The sequence below is a fragment of the Rhopalosiphum maidis genome, chromosome 1 (genome assembly GCF_003676215.2).
Source record: "Rhopalosiphum maidis isolate BTI-1 chromosome 1, ASM367621v3, whole genome shotgun sequence".
Classification (NCBI taxonomy): domain Eukaryota; kingdom Metazoa; phylum Arthropoda; class Insecta; order Hemiptera; family Aphididae; genus Rhopalosiphum; species Rhopalosiphum maidis.
The window spans coordinates 65,686,049-65,707,254 of record NC_040877.1 but is presented as its reverse complement, the minus strand read 5'-3'; the positions used below and the strand labels follow the sequence as shown (position 1 = coordinate 65,707,254).

Sequence of the window (21,206 nt, the reverse complement as noted above, 5' to 3'; positions counted from 1 at the left end):
CTACACGCGTGCAATCTTATGCAAAAAAGCTGACGAATAAAACGAAAATTTAAAATAAAAATTCATTTTTTATCATACTTCTGTTAAAATACCTAAAAATGAATAAATAGTTCAATAGTTAAATCGATAAACTAATATTATTGGGTTATGCATTGATTACTACACGTCTGTGATAATATGACGTATTTAGTTCTATAATAAAGTCAATCCAATTATACGGGTAGCAGCTTAAATCGTATTATTTCACTTTGTAAGAAATTTGATTTTTCTGAATAAAATAAATAATAACACACTATAATAATTATGTAAAGACATGGAGATTTATGGATAAATAGATATTACAATTTTTCTTTATTGTAATAAGACAAAATTAGAGGTAAACCCGTTAAACCGTATTTGAAACGAAACAAAAGTTTGTAGAATAACAATTATTATAAACAGTTAAATAAATAACAATGAACCATAATGTATTAGCGTATAACTATAATTAAATCGAAGTGATCATGTACTCGTGTGGTAATCAAAAAAGAGTAGATACAATTGTTTAAACTAATAATATAACATGAAAATTCTTAATAGGTACCACTAAAAAATAACAACAAAAAATCAATCTATAATAATTAAATATTATACCAACCAAAATGAGTGCGCACATGACACGTTAAGACGACAGTGTTCATAAAACGCTTGTCACACATGTTACATTTGTAAGGCTTAAGATCATTTTCTTTGTGTTTTGCTTGATGTGCCTAAACAGATAAAACGTAAAAATAAAATAAAAATAACAAAATGACTAAGAAAAAGGGACAAATTAAATTTTAAATAAAAATTGCATTAAATGTACAAACAAGTTTATTGGTATACATAAATTGTATATTTTATTACCTACGGATTGACGTTTACTGTTTATGTGTAATAAAACTTATGAGTATCTATAGGTATGTATCGTTAAAATACACACGATAGAATTAGACTTTTAAATTTGTAAGTATCTACTTCAAAACTATTTATTTTGAATGGTATTTTTTGTCCGGTTGTATTATCCACGTTTTTGTCAAAAAAATCAGAAAGTTTATTATTATTTAAATATAATTCATATACAAACTAACCTTTAGATGAATAGCATTCCTATATCTTCTTTCGCACTGATAACAGTTGTAAATGGTACCACCTAGGCCCATTCGATTATCCGTGAAACTGTGTATGTAAACGTGTTTAATTAGATCTTCAGTTAGATGAAACTCCTAAGAAATACAGTAACAATAATATTATAAAAAGTATGTGGAAAAAAATTGAATGACAAACATAAGACGAGCATCAACATATAGTGCTAAAAAAAAAAAAGGTTTGTTCTTAACCACAACATTTTTAAGTCTAATTATTAACAAACTATTGAATGTCCAAAACGGAAGGTTAAAGATGATAAATTAGATTTAAATTAAGATTCTTGGTATCCGCTTAACATCTAAATATTATCATACTCACAGAATTACATTCAGGACAACTGGTATCGGTTAGCGTTACTCGTTCGACATCAAACTCATCTTCGTGCATTTTGCTATGTATTAAAATTGTCTCGCGTTTTGAGAATTTCAAATCACAGGCTACACATATCCAAATATTTCTAAGAATAAAACAAGGACAATCTATTAATAATTACAATTTAAATAAAAAATATAATATATTAAAAAAATAGGTGATCGCTTTGCTATGTAATACAAAAGTATGCCTCATTAAGTAAGTATTGATTTTTAATGTAAATACAAAAATAATTTATATCATTTATTATAACGAAAACTGTCTAGAAAATAATAATAATAATAACTGAAAAATATTCAACAATTTTGAAGGTTATTTTACACTATTTGTGGAAAAAGCTAATATAAACATTTTTAAATATCAAGAATTTACAGTTATTTTTTTTTTTTAATAACAAAAAATAAAATAAAATCAATTAGGATTAAATAAACTAGCTGTACGTTATAAATTCCCGTATTTCTTTAATTAGGTAATGATTTGTGATAACAGATACAAAAAATAAATAAAAAAAAATCCAAAATTATAAAATAAAATCAATGCAGCTTCTCTCGGAATTTAAAATCCACTCTATATGTACCAAACACTACTACAATAACTTACTTGATACTATTGTTCGATCTTAATTTCATTCTATTGTTGTTTTTAGAATTATTCTGTGCATTAATGCAAAGATTACATTGTGCATTATTTTTTCCAAATCGATTGGATAATTTTCTTTTTATTGTCATATGCTTGCAATTCGTTGATGATATTCTCATCTAGAAAAAAATCAAAAATTTTAAGTCAAACTTTTTAAGTCGATACCGTGAATAACAAACCATTTTTCCTTTGCTTGTTATGTTATTTCTAAAATTATCAGACTGTTTGTACAACTCCTGCGATATTTTCAGCGATTTAAACGGTTTTCTTACATGAGAAGAAATGCCTTGATTGTTTTCTAAACAATAAAATAAAAAATAATTTTATTCATAACGTCTAACTGTCAATATAATACCTATTTCATGCTACATAAAATATTTGATTAAAAACCAAAATACACAATAATTAACTAAAAATGAATTTATTATACCTACCAAGATATTTTACCAACAGCCTCATAATATTCAAGCAATATGAAGCAAAAACAACCATAAAGATATGATCGAATGGAGTATAAAATATAATATACATAGCATAATTTACTTTAGTGAAATTACTGAACTGAAAGTGTTAAACTCAAACCTAACCATATGCTAAATAGTTTATTATTTATTATGACAACTTTATGTTAAACACGTATTGAAATATAGTTATCCGATCAAAATTCCATTTTTAAATTTAAAAAATATTTGACCAGAGTTTGTTTATTATCAAAAATCAGGATTTATAACGTCATCTTTTGTATTTGTCTATGTGTAGATAGTATAAAATTATATACATTAACTAATAAATCATGTTAGGTCTGTTAGGTTACTCCTAGTTGTACGCCACTTAGGTTGTAGGTAATTATGAATTAATAAATTTGTTTGGTAGACCAAAATTATAACGTTGCAAGAATTAATTACAGTCAAAATCTGCATTGATATATTCATTTCACGTATATATTTCATCGTAATAATCAAGTATGCTGTATGCACTATATTTAAAAAGAAAATTAACAGTGTAAAATATAATCGAGGTAAATGCCATCGTCAAAATACATATAATCATGTTAATATAAATATAAATACATATCATTTATCGTGTCTGCAGCGAATAAAGAAAGGTAAAAACCTACAATTAACATAGTAAACAAGTACAATAGTACATATAATAGGATATAATATTAAGCAATAATAAATAAATCGGCCTATATGTATAAACTAGACATGAACTATGATTTCTAATGATATATAAATAATTATGTGTATAATTCAGTTTTTAAGTTTAATCCGTGTATAGTTGAAATCACGCCCAAAATCATAACACCTATGCGTCAAATTAATTTTACCGTCATATTACAATAATAAAACTATAAATTTCTATCTCTCTTTTTATTTTATCTACGTACTTTACTTCGTTTTGACAACATAATATTATACAGTGAGAATTTATTTCACGGGATTGTGAGGATAGCATTACTTTCTCCATTAAAATGTGTACACACAAACAACAAATATTATTAGAATCACGAAACATGCTTACAAGAAATCGTTTTCATTACTTCAATTGATATTCGATAAACAATGTTAATCGTATGTAAAAAAAAATAGTATATGCAATGTAATATATTGTGTATGTGAAATATAATTTATAATCTAACATTTTTTCTATTATGGGCGGTATACAGAATAGATATCTTATAAACACTAATTAAAGGTCAGACAGAAAATTTCCGATCAAAATAAATGTCCAAAATCTTAAACCTACCATAAATAAATATTATAACCATTGTTTTATAATAAGCCGATTAGATGAACTATATAGCTATAATGCCTAAAATTAGATTTTTGCGAATTTTATTTAAAAAAATTTTAATCAACAATTTTTGTTCAAAAACATTAAACAAAATAAAGTATAAAATTATATTATATACCGGATGGTTTAAGACTTGAAATAAATAACTAGTAGTTTTTTTTAACGAATTTGGAAGTAAACTACTAAAATATACCAACATTTTTTTTTAAACAGCTGTTTCTTAATTTTAATTAATGGCATTAAAATTAGTACAAATTATCCAAGTCAGTTAGAACGACACGAAAAATTAAAGGTTTTTAAAACTTATTAGGAAATATAAAAGTAACTTAAACATTTAAAAAACAAATTTCTAATTACTTATGAACTAAGATCTATAATTTTCGGAAACTAATTTAAGGAAAAATGGGATACAAGCAATAGTGAAAATCTAGAAAAATTGAAGTTTTTAACTAGTCCATTTTAAAAACCTACAAACAAACTTAAAATTATGAACTAATTTTGCCTGTTCTTCACACGCAACTGCAGATTAAACGATTATAACGCACAGAGCACTGTTTCCGATACTATGAAACGGTAAAAACTAGTTTTATAGTTACTATTCAAATCACGATACGAAATATACGTTTGACCATAATAATTAGTATTAATATAAGTATATCCTGTCCTAACTCCAAACATAAATTCACACAATTTAACCTAAATTAAATATCGTATAAATATTTAATTCTATACATTTTACTTTAATGTATTATATTTGTATGATTTGTAATTTAATTTTAAGTTTTTAAAAAATAATGATAATGTTTAAAAGAAATATTTAGTGTTATACAGCACTTTTGAAGTATAAAATTATACATATCTATGTCAAGAGTAGCATACATAGACATTTTATAAAAACGACTACAACTTTACTGATCTTTCAAAAAACGTTAAATACCTTTAAATGTTACTAAAAAAATATTGTTGTATAAATACGCATTAAGTTCATAATAAAATAATTATTTTTAAATTTGTATAAATGATAAGTTTATAATTTCACTAATGACTAATGAATGCATTTTTGTAGAACTATTTTAATTATAATTGGTATTTGAATTTAAAGATTACTTACAATTTAATACTTTTATGGCCCTAATGAAATATTATTATTTTGAATTGATACTTGATTATAGTAATTATTTTATTATTGTTAATTTTGTATGGATTTAATTTACAAATGTGTTTTTGTGTGGATTATTAGTATTAAATAGTTTTATTATTATTTTATTATTTTATTATTTTATTAATGCCAATATAATAATACTAAAATGTATTTATTGAATGGAATTGAAAATCTTAATGATCTGTTTTGGTCTTTCAAACGTGTTCTGAGATTGTCTAAACCACTGTATAATATATTTATTTGTGTAATTCACAGAATCTCTATATTTGTGCCCCGGAGACGACAGTTCAAAAGGAATACGCTTTTAGCCGGACAGACTAATATGTGTATGAGGACACAGTAGTCAGTCTCTGTGCAAGTATCACAGCATCCAAACCAAGTAGACCCTCCAAAACATTAAATTAAAGTTTGTAATTAACTCAAGTTAAACTAATAACTAATTAATAATGAAGCTATTTAAATCTGTCTCGTTATAAACATTTTAAAGAGAAAATTTTTCCAAATGGTCCATAAAAAAATATAATTTTAAATGTTGTTTAGAGAGTTTAAATAGGATCTAATATTTGATTTTTAATTCTGAATGGACAGAAAGGGCCATCGGTTAAAATAAAAAACACACATAATTGTAAAATCAAATACATTCATTACTTTGCTCAGTATCTAAAATAACTGGTACCTATCAAATAATAGCACTAAAAAATATCATTATAAAAAAAATGGTCACCCAATAATACCATAGTTGTTATTTCACAGCTTATTAATCAACTATATGGTTTATATCATTAATGTGACAATGTTTATAAGACAATATAAGTAATTGGTTCTAAAATTTAAAAAAAAACCGTATTAAAACATATGTATTTATATAGATACTAATTAAAAATAATTATAAAATTATGTTGATCTTTGCAACGACATATCTAATATATTTAAATACTCAAAACAACATACAATATAAGTCTAATTAGTAGTTATTGAATATGTATATTATATATATTTGTTTGGTATAATAGCTCGATTGTATTATTTATAACTAGAAACACAATATAAAATAAATCCAACAATAAAATAGTAAACTATCGTAAAATATTAATAATAAATATCAAACAAATTATAGTATAATATTAATAATAGGAGGTATACGCTAGTGTAAAACAACAAAAAATAGACTAAAAATGTTATTTATAACTATTAAAATTATATTAAAACTCTACAAAAACATATAGAAATATTCAAATATAAGATGGCAAGTAATGTAAAAATTTAAATCGTTAATGGATATTGTAGTCTGAGCACTGAAAATATTATCTACTATTAAAGCAAACTAAAAGAGGATAATAATATTTGCCCTACTACAACTTTTTTTATCGACATGATATGACGAAGGAGTGGTGTTGATGAAAAAAAAAGAAATCAGAAGTAGATTACGACCAAATAACATAATTAAGTACCTAATATGTATAATTAGTACGAATCGCAGTTCTCCTTAAGGATGATAACAAAAACCAAATCAAAATAAGAAAAAAAATCAAAAGTTTAAACAAATTCGTTTCAAAAATTTCATTATAATAATATTAATGTTTTCATAATTTTTTTTAAGATTTTTATCAAACCGAGGATTATAATAGTATCATTTTAGTCTTTTTTCTTTTGAAAAATTTAAATACACTAATTTCATTAAATTATTTATTCTTGATACAATACGATTTACTACATTTGATTAATTTAACTTGCTGTTTTAGGAATGGATTCCTCGAATTTGTCTTGATTACGTATAATAATGTGGTAAATTTAGTTTCAACATATAATATCTCGTTATTGAGTAGTCCACTGTAATGAACGTGTTAACAATTATTATTCACCTGCATATAAGCCCTATCATCAATATCGAGCATCTTTCGAATCCATAGCTTAAAGGTACAAAGTACGTACTCAATAATTTTTCTACTACACAGCTTTTTGTCATCCCTTGTTGAATATTATGTTGTTTGAAATAGGTACCTATCCTACATAAAATCTTTGCATACACGAATGATACACATAAAAAAAACTTAATGACATCGAATTGAAAATATTGCGTTTTTAGTTTTTACAAAAGTATATAATTAATTTTTACATTAAATCTTATACATTTAAACATTCATGGTCAAGTGACTAAGATTAAATATTTTGACTACCTTATCAAATAAAAATCAATATGTTCATTTTTCAATAACAATATTAGTCAAAATCAACCTGCGTTTTTTAATATTCAACTCAATTTCAGTATACAAGTACACCCAAGGTTATAATAATATTATATGGAATAATATTATTTAAAGTATAGTTTTGTATGGTTAAATCGAAATGAATTAAATTGATATCGTTAAAATACAATTTTATTTACGTTGATAACGTTGTAAGTACTGTTAAGAATTAAGACCTATAACCCAATAGAAAGTAAAAACAAAGATAAATTACAATTAAGTTTCTTCAATTATAATTATTGATTTATTAATAATAATTAATAGTTTACTAACCTGTAGGTAATACATGTAGGCCTCGTTTGTGGGCATAAAATGTACTATAGCCAACGAGTAACTCTTCTCGTTGGTAAATTGCTCTTGTAGTTGTAAAATAAAGATAATCTCCAATTTGGTCAACAATCATATTCTGTTCTTGTTTCGTTTTTGCTGGTTGTACAAAACACATCCAATTGGATTTATCTGGATAAAATACATAAGAATAGAAAATTATAATCAAAACGGAATATATTTAAATTTGAAATTGTTTTGATAATGTTGTGCTTTAGCAATAAGAAACATAATGTTCATTATCATTAACTTTATTTTTAAGTATATATGTATATACGTATAGGAAAAACTTATTAACATACATAAACAATACCACTGAATCCAGACTTGAAATCTTGACATTTTGGACATTTATTTATCTCGCGCAAGCACTAAGTAGAAATTTTTTTTTAATTTAATTTTAAAGAATTTAATAAGTGGTGTCAAAGTTAAGTATTTTTTTTTTCATAGAGTAGTTCCATGCAAACCTTTTTATTTAATTAATTAAATAATAATATAACGGTCACCAGAGTAATGGATAATACGTATGAACTGGAAATTACCCAACGCAGTTTTGTTGAATAATCAAGTGGGTTGTTTGATTTAAATATAAGCCGTAAGATATCTATATACTAGGTGATTAATTTACCATTAACCGCAACTCATTATTTAAAAATTCATTAACGTTTTTGAAAATATTTTTCTTACATACTGTTAAAATAAAACAACATATTTTAACATTTTTTGAGAATTTCAATACATAAAAATCGAAATTCAGACGAGTCGTTGTTATAAACATTTAGTTTAAGTGAGCGGTATGGAATACGATACGGCGATAATCAGCGAACTATTGGTCTATTACTCCGCTAACCAATACTTTAAATAGGCACGTATAACTCATAAATTAGAACTTTAAATCTAAATTAAAAGCGTATAAACTAAAAATAAAAAAATAGTCATGTAAACGTCAAATACCGGATACGATTTTGTATGATGTTTTTATTCAGGACACAAACGTAATATAATTATACAGGTGATTTTTCAAAATCCAAAGATGGTTTAAGAATAACGATTAGTATTATGCTGAAGCTGAATACTTAAAACCTTATTCGAACAAAAACTGTAAATTAGTAGTCGGCTAAGAATGCTTTAATTAAGAACAAGCTATCTGATGTCCAAAGTATTTTAACATCGTGTTTCTCCAAGCTCTTTATTATACATAATGAAAATCTATAATATAATTTATAAAATATTTACATAAATTATCTCCGAAAAATAATTATCGAGTAACATGAATTTGTTTTTTTTTTTTTTTTTTTGGTCCAGTTAAAATGAACCAATAAATACTGTAAATTACAATAATTACGGATCTATAATATATTAAAAATTCTTTAAGATCATATTTCAAAAACCAATTTTTTAAATAAGTTCTTAACGGGAACAACACCGTGATACATCCTCTATAGAAACTATTCAGAATTTAAATTTACCTAAGTTAATATAACTAATTTAAATAGTTGAAAAAAAAACGCAAAAAACTACTTACCTACCTACCCAAGAATAGTAAAAACCGTTAGGATAATAAAAAAAACGGTAATAGGTTCGATAGAGTTTTACATTCAAACATACACACGAACTCGTATTAATATAATATAGTATATAATGGTAATTACAATTCAAAACTTGTACCGGTTCGGTCAGGTCTTACCAAAACTATAATAATTTATATACAGTGTCCACTATTCTTAAACATAAACGTTATTATTATTTTTTAAAACATGTTGGTGCATACTGAGACGAGACAACAGACATTTTTTATTCATTCAATAGTCACTGGATTTATTTTTATCTTCGTTTGAAGATTTTAACCATGGTGCGTTATATTATCATGAAATCGTTCTCTTACTTTACTTTTCACTTACTCCCATCGTGGACAACGCACTATACACTGTGATAAATGGACAATATTATATTATAATTATGCGGTTACAGTTCAGAGTACATCAGTTTACATACAGGTAGGAAGTAGGTGATAAATATAACGACCACATTCTCAAACTACACCGGACATAGAAAGTAAACGAAGAGAAAAATACAAATAACAAAATAACAAATCAATTACAATCGAACCGAGAATTTGACTTTATAAATAAACGTTGATCCACCGATACAGTTATTAATTATTATTAGATACGCATGCGATTCGAATGGATTATTGGGAAACATATGATAATTGTGAAAAATACCGGCTTTTATAAAAAGGTAGTATCCAGTTAAAAATCCACACACGTGACTTATACGTTGGGAAATATTTATCTAATCAAAACAATTTAGAAACATATTATATTATATTTTGAATTTTAAGCAGTATAAAACTGGTTTATTTTTCTACAAAGGTATATAGTTAGTTCAACAAACTAAAGAGTGTTACGGTAAAAATCATAATTAAAAACAACAAAAAATATTACATAAACAAAAATAACAATGTCAAGTGCATACTGTGTAGAATATGCAATGTGCATAATACCATATTATATCATATATTACTTAAATATATTTTGTATATTACGTATACATATTATTTTTATTGCCCATCAATGTTAAATAATATTTGTATTCACCAAAAAACTGGATCTATAGATCCAGAATGATGACTTGTAAACTATAACGGCGTTATTATATTATATTATAATGTTATAATGTTGTATAATATTATGTTATTGATTTACGAAATTAAATATGCATAAATGTATAGAGTTATATTTTTTGACGTAATAAATGTATGTAACTGTAAACTATAATTCAAATCAATTTAAGAGGACGTAACACTGAAAAAAAAATATGGCGTAACATGATTTCTTACTTCTAATAATACGAGTTTAAAGAAGATATACAGTGTAAACACCTTTTATGAAAATTAAAGAGAAGAATTTTATCTAATGTAATATAGAACCTGATTTTTTATAATTATATTCATTTGATAGATATTTAAAACGATAAAAATAAAAAAATTCAAAATGAAACGTTGAACCATCAAAATCGGGCTTTAATATTCTCGATTAAATTCTCTTTTATACGAGTAATGTTTTTCATATGCCGGATTGTTGGAAGAACGAGACCATGTCTTACGGTAAAAATTTGTGCTACACCCGTAACCAGCGGCAGCCTTTGATACTAAGTGTGTTCATGACGTCATTAATACACGCTTTACTGTTAAAACTTGTTTTCCTATCGCAACAGTACATGGCTTATAAATATACTAATGAAAAATAACAAATACTTAGTACAAAAATATATTTCGTTTTTATTTAGCGTTTAATAATTTATTTATAATATAATATACTCTATCAGTGTTTAAAACATAAGTTTAAACTAATACTTAATTTTGTACGAACAACTTGAAAAAAAAGGCCCGCAGTTTTTAAGTTGTGATTACGTGTTTTTTTTTTTTATTATTAGTAGTAATCGCTAAGTCTCTATGTAGTGTAAGATTTAGGCGCCATGTTAAAATACGACATTGTATTCTTTTAGCTCATTTTGGAGTTTCATTTTAGATTATTTCGTTAGTGTTCCATACAAGTATGGTTAAGTATATATATATGTGTATGTTAATTTTTTAGGATTATTTTTTCTAAAATAAAGGTAAGGAGTGAATTTATTGGATTTATTAATGATTTTAAATGATTTATAAATGTAACAAGTTGATTTCTAGTTAAAATGTTTTAAAGAAACGGAGAAAAGTCTGTTGAGTAAATTAATGGTTTATCATTAGTGTTAGATATTTCTGGCTTAGGTTATTTTTATCTAGACCAATGATTAGCTGATTGTAATTTCCAGAATTTATTGAAGTCTTTGTTAACTTGAGGTTCAGTACATTTGGTTGGTTTATTTTATCTTTTTGCACTGAGTTGAGATGTGGCATTCAATTTTCATCATAATGAACACACTTAGGATGGTGGTAACAATAAGCACGAGTGTGACTATGATAGATTCTACTTTGACTTTACAGAAATACAGTGAAATTAATTTGAAAATTCGGAAATTGCTTTAAAAAAATATATAATCGATAAAACATAATGCGCTGAGGTGGCTTGGTTGACCTGTAAATTACATTTATTGTGTTCATAGTTTAAGCCGTAGATAAATAATTCCTCTCAGATACAAAATAATTCAGTTGTATAGTTGTACGATGCAAATTTTTAATGATTATTCTATATGCTCGTATAATAGTAGTGTAGTAGTGTAGTATAGTAGTATAGTAAAGTAGTATAATAGTAGTTTTTTATATCCAGTATTAATTATATCATAAATCATGTATTATGTTAAATGACGCTAGCGGAGACAAGAACGAACCAGTTAACGTTAACCATACATTAGTAATGGATCATTATATAAAAACAGTGTTGTTATTTTTGTTTTGTTTTTTTATTATTACCTATAATTATATTTTGTTTCCCAAATGATCATCGATACTTTATCTTGAGCGGAATAAAATCTATCTATAATCTTGTCGCAGCTCTAAGAATGTATTATCATTTATTTGCAACATGGCTAACCCTCTCCAAACTGTATTTTTCTTTCAGTAATCTAAATAATTTTTCCCCTCTGATGCAAAATTCTTCCATAAAACAAATGTGTCGATGCAGTTAACTACCACAACATAAAACTACACATTTTAAGACTGAAGTATATTGCAAAATTAGTTGTAGTGAAATTTTCAAACCAATTACAATAATACTGACTTATTTATAGTAAGCTTAAAGGACCAATTTATTTTTTGAAATATTAAAACGGTTAATAACTTCTACTGCAATAAATCGGCAAATAAACACAAATATGTATGTTTCATTGTTCTTGTCAGTCGGTGTAGACTAACACCACACACGCAATAAAACATCATACATGTGTCATTACAACAAAACAATTGATAAATGCTATTAAAAATGATATTAATTTATTACATTTGAAAAGTTTATAAGCCATACTACCATAGCATCAATAAAATAAAATTTCAAAATAAATGATTTATAAGAATAGAGCGTTAAAATACTAATTTATGTATAGATAAAAAGACGAAAATCAAAGAAATATGTAAAGAAATTTCAAAATGTTAGTATTATTTGAAGTTATTAAATTAGTAAATTCGGTGTATCCAGCGGCAAATTTACGCATAGGCAACCTAGATACGTACATAGGGTGCAAATTTGTATTGTAACCAATTTAAAAATTTTTACATTTTAGTGTATTATACCTATTTAATTTTTAACTAACAAAATGAGTTCATTAGAAATTAAAATCATATTATTTATGTGGGTTTTTTGCTTAGTCTATTAACTCTTCAAATACTAAAAAGTTACAAAACGTCAATATTGATTATTTTGACGTACTTCACCTATATGATAGTTTAATAAATTAGACTAATAGAGCAGACTCGTGAAAATGTTGATGATTTTGAAATTATTTAATTTTTCACAGTTAAAAAAATAGTTATTTTTTGCTAGATTTTCATTTAGCGTGGTAGATTACCGAAACTGGAGAATGGATTTTATTTTTTAGGTCTTGTTAGATTCACATTGTCTGGGAGAAATGCTGTGAAGATTTTCAGAACTTTATCTTCAATCGTTAACTCACTACAAAGCTATAAAGCTGAAAAACAAAAAAAAAAACGCCCAGTAAAATTTGTTTTAATTTTTTTTTAAAGCTTTGTAGTGAATTAACTATAAAAGATTAAATTCTGAAAATCTTCATTGCACTTCTACAAGCCAATATGAATCTAACAAGACCCCAAACAACAACACCCGCTCTCCGACTTCAGAGATTTATCTCACTAAATGAAAATGAAAAAAAAATTATACATATATATTGTATACAGTTAATAAATTTCTAAAAATTGAAAACCAATAAAGTTTACATGCCGATCTCTGACTTAGCAAGCATTTTTTTTTTTTTTGGTTACGGTGTTCAATATTGAAATGTCTATAGGGGTGGAAAAACGATAAGTCTGCCCCTGGGTGTATCTATAATGTAACACTATTCTATGTATGTGTTCTTATATTTTAGATTCTAAGCGGAGCATTGAGTTTATTGATTTTTTTTACATAGTGTATATATGTACACAATAAGTAGTCGAAAAATGCTTCAATTTTCAACTTTGAGAATAATTTTGGACTTTTCAAAATAATTGAAAAAAATTTTAACGGGAATTTTTACGCAAATCCAATTTTTTATCAAATTGAATTTTTTTTTTTTTTGTATCTCAAAAATGAATAACAAATAATTATTAAATTAAATTGTTATAGGTTTTTACATTTTCGCCAAATGTTTATATGATCATTTTCTAAACAGAAAAAAATGTTCAAAGTACGTAGACTGACTTTTTTTTAATTTTTAGTTTTTCTTATAAATGTTGATAAAAATACTAAAAATGCTTGCAAATTTAAAACAAGATACCTCATAATTTTTTTTTTCGAATCAAAACCATTTCAAATTTTTAGTCACAAAATTTTTTTACAAGCCTTTAAACGTTATTTCTGGGAAACTTTCAAATTATTCTGTTGTTAAATATTCATAAATGTTTTTCTTTTTATATTTAAGATTTACATGTTCTTTAAAAATGTTCAACCTACATAAAACAAAAATTTCTACCAGAACGTCAAATTATTCTTGATGAGCGTTTGAAATTAACATTGCATATTCACCCGTAAAATAACTATTTCTTCTCAAATAATTATTAATGTTTTGTAGTAATTAAAAAAAAAAACAAATAACCGTAGATAATTGAAATTTTCTTCAAATGTTTATATGATTAATTTTTATAGTAAAATTTTCAAAATATATCAACTCTTTTTAATGAATTTTTAATGTTCTTCTTAAGTAATTCATTCTGAAACCAAAATAATATTCATTATTTTTTTATAGTTCAGAAACATTATTTGTAAAGACAACACTTTTACATACTTAATTATATTTTGTATAAACAATAATATTTTCAAATATAATGTTAAAAATAATTCAACTTAGTGTATTACAAATAAAAAAAACAAATACCTTTACCTTTATAATAGTAATATCAAAAACATAATATGATATATATTTAGTGATATACAGTATAATATACTTAGTGTATAGTCTGATAGATCAACTTCGCTCAAAATGTTTTTTTGTGTAAAATTTAAAAAATGTACAAATTAAAATCTAATATTATATCCATCAGTAACCCACTCAACACCTACGATACAGCAGAACGGTACGCTCTTTTCTGCCTTTTTTATTTTAATATTCTTTAGTTTATTTGAAACTATTTATTAAATAAAAATATTAAAAATTATTTATACGTTATATATAAATTAAAATTTGTAATCTATATTTTATATTTTTGATTATACTTCCTTATTTGTACTTTCAATTTTTCAAAATAATTAAATAAATATTTGTATACACTTAACATATAAGAACCAAAAATCTATCCAAAAGAACAATTTTTTTAAATAATTTAAAGTACTAAACATTACACTTTTGTAACACGGAGAGTTTTTCAATACTTATTTTATAACAAAATGATTAAAATATAAAAATAATAACTATAAATATACGTTACAATCACAATTTAATAATATTTCTTAAATTCACCACTAAAGTATGCGTAGATTAAGGTTACTTATCTAAGTGCAACTCGATATTTTAAACAGGAAATCAACATATTCATCAATCAACGTATTTAAAAAAATATTGAAAAAATGATAATACGTGTTACTTTAACGATTTAAATAAATTATGTAATATTATAACTGATTATTTATATATATATTATCGATATGTACACAAAGTTAAATGTATTTTATAATACATCTCAAATTTATACACATTTATTGATTTTTTTTTCAGTTTTTTTTTAAATATGTATATATTATTAGTTTAAGAAAAAATTATACTTGTTAAGACTAATTAGTTTGTCTTGTATCACCAATAAGAAATTTTCTTCAGTTGTTAACAGGGCCAAAATTATTTTCTATTATAAAAAATAAGTCAACAAATTTTATAATACTACCTTGGCCGAAATAAATTACAATTATTATTTTTAAATCCTTATTCGTATAATGAAATTGAAAAAAAGAGAAAATACTAGAACTTTACTAGATTTCTCGTAGCAAAATACCATTTTCAAATTAACGTGTTTAACTGTTTATACAAACATGTAAGCAGGTAGCACGCTTTCCTCCTTTTAAAAGTAAAGACGTTTTAATATATACATTAACCTTGAGGCAATATTATACATACACTTTTATATTAATCTGCTTACTCGAATTTGTTTTTAACATTTAATTAATACAGAAAATTGTGTATTTATATTTAACAAGTAGGAAATTGTTTTAAATATAAAATATTTTAATTTCTATACATTTTGTATAGATTTACAACATCTAGAAAACAATACAATTGTATACACAAGTGAAAGTTGCAAAAAGGTTATGTCTACCACGCTAATCAACAGAAATAGATAATATTTTATTTCGCCGCACTGAACTTGACCGCGAAGAGAAAGTGTCACTACATACCACCTAGTTACAGTTTTTTTTTTTTTTTTTTGTTAAATATAACTAGGCTAATACAATGACTAAAACTCGAAAAACATTCGTTGTTTACAATGTATTTAATCAATATATTTTTATTAAAATTGTATCGATTTACAATTTCCAAATTAAAATATTAAGGCTAATTTGTGGTTGTTAGATACGTTTCGAAAAACAAAAATTTCAGAATACATAATTTGCCATTCGCGTTCAAACTGTTGCTAAACATCGACAAGTTTTTTTTTATATACAGTTATTTTATTTTATAGACTCTAGATTTTTCACAAACATAATGTTTTTTAAACTTTTGATACATTAAAAAATGTTTTATATTATTTCCGCATATGTTACATTTTATGATATTTATACCACACCGCGACCATATAACACAGAACTAATACGAAATAATACTAAAATCAGTAAAATCATGAAATAGATATTACAGTATATAGTATTATAGTAGGTACATCACGCAGTATACACAATTATTATTCCAGTATTCGGTAAATAAACAGTTATACATGTAAGTAATATGTATTAAAGTGTATAACACGCGATTATATTGCAATATTTACGTGCATATTTAGCAATTTACGTTAGTTTAGTACCTACTTATATTAAATAATAAATGCCACTACAATATAAATCTAAAAGTCAGTATCTAATTAACAAGTGTTACCATTTGCCCTCAACGGCTGTTTTTGGCATTTTAAAAATCTATCAGTTGCATTTTACATTTTTGACTAATTACATTATATCGCTTACAAATATTATATTTATTCTTTTATTATACATATTATTATTATCATTTATACATTTACATTCCCTATTTTATGAATTGGTATTATAATCATGGACCTATAAAATAATAAGTGATGCTCTCACTATGTTGGTACATTTTATTGAGGGCAACTAGTACATTTAACTCTATGTAGTTTGGGGGGAATTGGTATAAAAAAGGTACTTTTGAAAACAACTGGTACACACTCCAATTAACAATTATTGTTAATTGATTTTTCATCTATTCGTACCTATTTATAATATTTATACATATGGATAATTAATTTAATCCTTGAACTCCGAATCTGTTTCATTACACACGCCTGAACGCAAATATGCAATGACATATACATTTTATTACTTATATATTATGTACTAAATTATGTTGTACTATATTATTATACTAAATCAAATACATAATAGTTCTTAGATATTCGATAGTTATCATAATATGGTTATAATTTAAAATAAAATACAAACTCATCGCCCAAAAAGGAAAAAGTGATGCATTAAGTAAAAAAAGACATAAATAAAAAAAAAGGAAAAACACACACTATAGTATCAATGCAGGTTTCAATAATCCACATTTAGACTCACCTTAGTGCAAATACTCGAAATTTAATAATTAACATAAAGTAAGATCATGCAAGCAACCTACACTTTTATCACCTATTACTGACATACTTACACTAACTAATTATATTTTAAACACTAAAATTGTGATGTTTTAGTTTTGTCGGCACAAAGAAATATTAAAAAGTGGATCAGGTTTTTTTTATGTCAGTTGGATAGGCTACCCGACTAATATCTAAATATCTTTGAAAATAATACCAACCAAAAAATGTGCAACAGTTCTAAATAAATATGATCCGAAAACTGACTGAACGTGTTTATACTTAAACTACATATTTTGTAAAACCACTCTCTCCATAGTACACGTACGCGGTCATACACAATACGTTAATTCATAAAACGACTGTTTTATCAATCGATATACTATTTCTATATTATGTATGCGAAATGCTTTTAAACACGCGTATTGGTATACAAGTGTTGAAGAACTATCTGGCTACATGTATCATTGTTATTATAATATATTATTAAATAATATAATCAATTTAATTGTCGTACCTGTAATAACAGGTCAATAGATAACATGAATGATACCAACTAGTTCACATATCACAAAAAATTTATTTTATTCTAGCTAGGTACTTCCAGTATACATAATATAAGTAACTGAAAAATCACTGAGAATTTATAAAATATGTAGTAAAATTATAAATAATATGGTTAATCGTCTTTATTTGACTACTGTTACTTAGCTAGTGACTTAATTACTTAAATATTTCAGGAAATAACACTGCTTCATACTTAAACACTAACACACACATACATATATATACCAGAGGCGCCCCAAATATGCTTTCTAAAATTTTTTGATGCAATTTGATAATTTATTATTTTATAACTGTATCATAAAATCGTTCTCTACAAACAAAAATATAAAATCTTTTTAACGAAATGTTATAAAAAAAAGCAATTATCTCTTCGTACTTTATCGGGCTTTATTACCCGAAAATAAAAAAAATATCAAGCATAAAAAACTAATTAAATTTTGTTGAAAACTAATTCTGCGTAAAAATTCCAGTTTTTCCTTAATTTTTTCCTCCAATTATTTTGGAAAGAAGATACTTAGATTTTTTTACTTTTGAACCCCCAAAACAAAAGTAATAACTTTATTCGATTTACTACTAGAAACCAAAGTACTAGAAAGTGGTTATACTGCTCCAAAAAGTAATGCCAGGCATAAGAACAAATACTAAATTCATTGTAAAATCAATACGTTCATCATTCTGATCAGAATTAGAAATTAAAAATATACAATAATTATAATGCATAAATTGTATTAATTTTTTTTTTGTTTTTAAGACATTTGAAATACAAAAGTTGGATGACAAGTTTCTCAAAAATTTTGTTCTTTTTAGTTTTTCATATTTTATAAATCATTCAATTTTTATTTGTTAATTATTTATTGTGTTATAATATAATTTATTATAAAAATTATTAGTAAAAAAATTTAGTAGTTAGGTAAAACTTTAACACATTGTTTTTAAAAACTGGTATCTGGTAACAAGATTACCAGTATACCATAACATCACCTTTTCTTGGATTTTCTAGTCCTATTGATCTTGCGTTTAATATATGTTTCCAACTGTACTTCTAACAGCGTTATGTGTAGCGGTCGAACTCTTTACGGTCGTGTAGTCTATTTATCTACAACAATAAGGAATCGGAATCAACTCGTTCATACCTATTAATGACCCAGGAATCAACTAATACATAAAGTAGGTCCCGGGAATCAACTCACTTATGACACAATTGTGTTCCCAGAGAGAGTTATAAAGTCGAGTTATAGAGATATCATAAAGTCGTTAAGGGAAAATGTAATAAGAAAAAATACATTGATGACACTCTACCTCTGTAGGTATAAGTATATTTATTTACTCTAGTAAAAGGTTACGAAACCATTTCCACTATAACTTTTAAACTCCGGTAGAAGATGCCAAATTTTGTAAAAAATTCGAAACGAGAATTCAAGAAACAAAATTTGAATTAAAAAGTCTAGAATTCTAGACAATTTTAAGACATATAAATGATTTGTTTTTGTTCACTTTAAATTACTAAATAATTCACTTCAAATTTGTAAGACAATTTTAATATATAAATCATAATAATTTTTTTTTTTTTTAATAATTTGAAAATCATAATAACTTATTTTTCGAATTCTAATGTCTTATAGTTTCCCAGCCAAATTTAACAGTGAGAGTTTACAATGGACAGTCGCAATGTGAACGAAAAGTTAAAAACCAAAAATGAAATTGTTGTTGTGTTTTACTTCATTATTTTCATTTATAAATCTTAATATGTTCTTGTTTAATTATAAGTGGTTTAATACAAATAGTAACAAAAATAAATTAACTATACATATATAATCACGACAATTATTACGATGTGCATAACACTTTTGGATAACTGATCATCGTATTGTATAAAAGAAAACAAATATTTAAACAGGAATGAATAATTTGAGCATTTTGTTTATAAGTAAGAATAATTATTTCCGTAAGATAGTATTTGCTTTTTGCAACAACAAATTACTTGAGGATTTATGTTTGACCGAGAATGGATAATAGGCATGATACTATTACATTTAATAAGAAGCAATTATTTAAAAACATAGAATAGAGGAAATCGAGAACACTTAACAACAAGACAATAATTAAATGTGCATTTTTCAGTAGAACAATTAAACATAAAATCTTAAAGAAAAACTGTCATGGCAACTGGTGGATAAATAAAAGAACAACGTAAAACAACTCATACATCACAAGACAGTAATACATACGGTATCAATAAAAATAAAAATAAAATGATTTTAGTAAACAGTTAAATACAACGAGTTCCATATTATATCGAATATATCGTGATTGCATAACACTAATAAAATAATAAGTGCAATAACTTATAGAGAATAATACAATTATAAAATGTATAAAGATATACATACAATATGCAAAGAACATTACTTTTTAGATTAAGAAGGCAAAAAACAAATTATATGAAGAGGCAACACCCAGAAATACCAAAATATTAAACAGTACGATTTTTTTATCAAACAACATTCATTACCTATTTAAAAATCTATTAAATTTTTTTACATAATTTACAATTACTCTAATTTAACATCATTTAATTTTTTCACAATGAGGTAGTTCACTTTGTGTACTGAAATACAAAATTTAACAGAAACGTTAAATTTAATTAGATTTATTATTAGTGATTAAGTACTCGTATTTATTCAGTATACAAAGTAAACGACTACATTGTCAAAAAATTACACAATGTTCAATTTGGAATGACAATTTCATCAAAAAGTGACCATTTCGTGAAATATTTTAGAATTCCACGAAGTGTAAAAAATCTGTTTACATTTCATGAAAAGATCGATTTTACGAAGTAGCTACGACATATATATTAACATTATTTATTGTTATAATTTATTAAATTTTTTACTTTTTTGAATGACAACATTTATTTCTAAATTTTTATTCCTAAGTAGAAAATTTTTCAATGTATTTCGAAATATAAAAATCGAGATGCGAT

General features: G+C 24.8%; 1 protein-coding gene across 1 annotated transcript in view; it reads right to left on the bottom strand.

Annotated features, from left to right (window-relative positions):
- Nucleotides 1-21,206, bottom strand: part of LOC113560919 (PR domain zinc finger protein 10-like) — a 51,729-nt gene that overhangs the window by 7,414 nt on the left and 23,109 nt on the right. Inside the window, exons 8-13 of the mRNA XM_026967044.1 lie at nt 7,657-7,842; nt 2,358-2,476; nt 2,140-2,297; nt 1,486-1,624; nt 1,110-1,244; nt 638-749 (exon numbers count right to left, since the gene is read on the bottom strand). Coding sequence (XP_026822845.1) covers nt 638-749; nt 1,110-1,244; nt 1,486-1,624; nt 2,140-2,297; nt 2,358-2,476; nt 7,657-7,842 — 849 coding nt within the window. The remainder of the gene's footprint in view (nt 1-637; nt 750-1,109; nt 1,245-1,485; nt 1,625-2,139; nt 2,298-2,357; nt 2,477-7,656; nt 7,843-21,206) is intronic.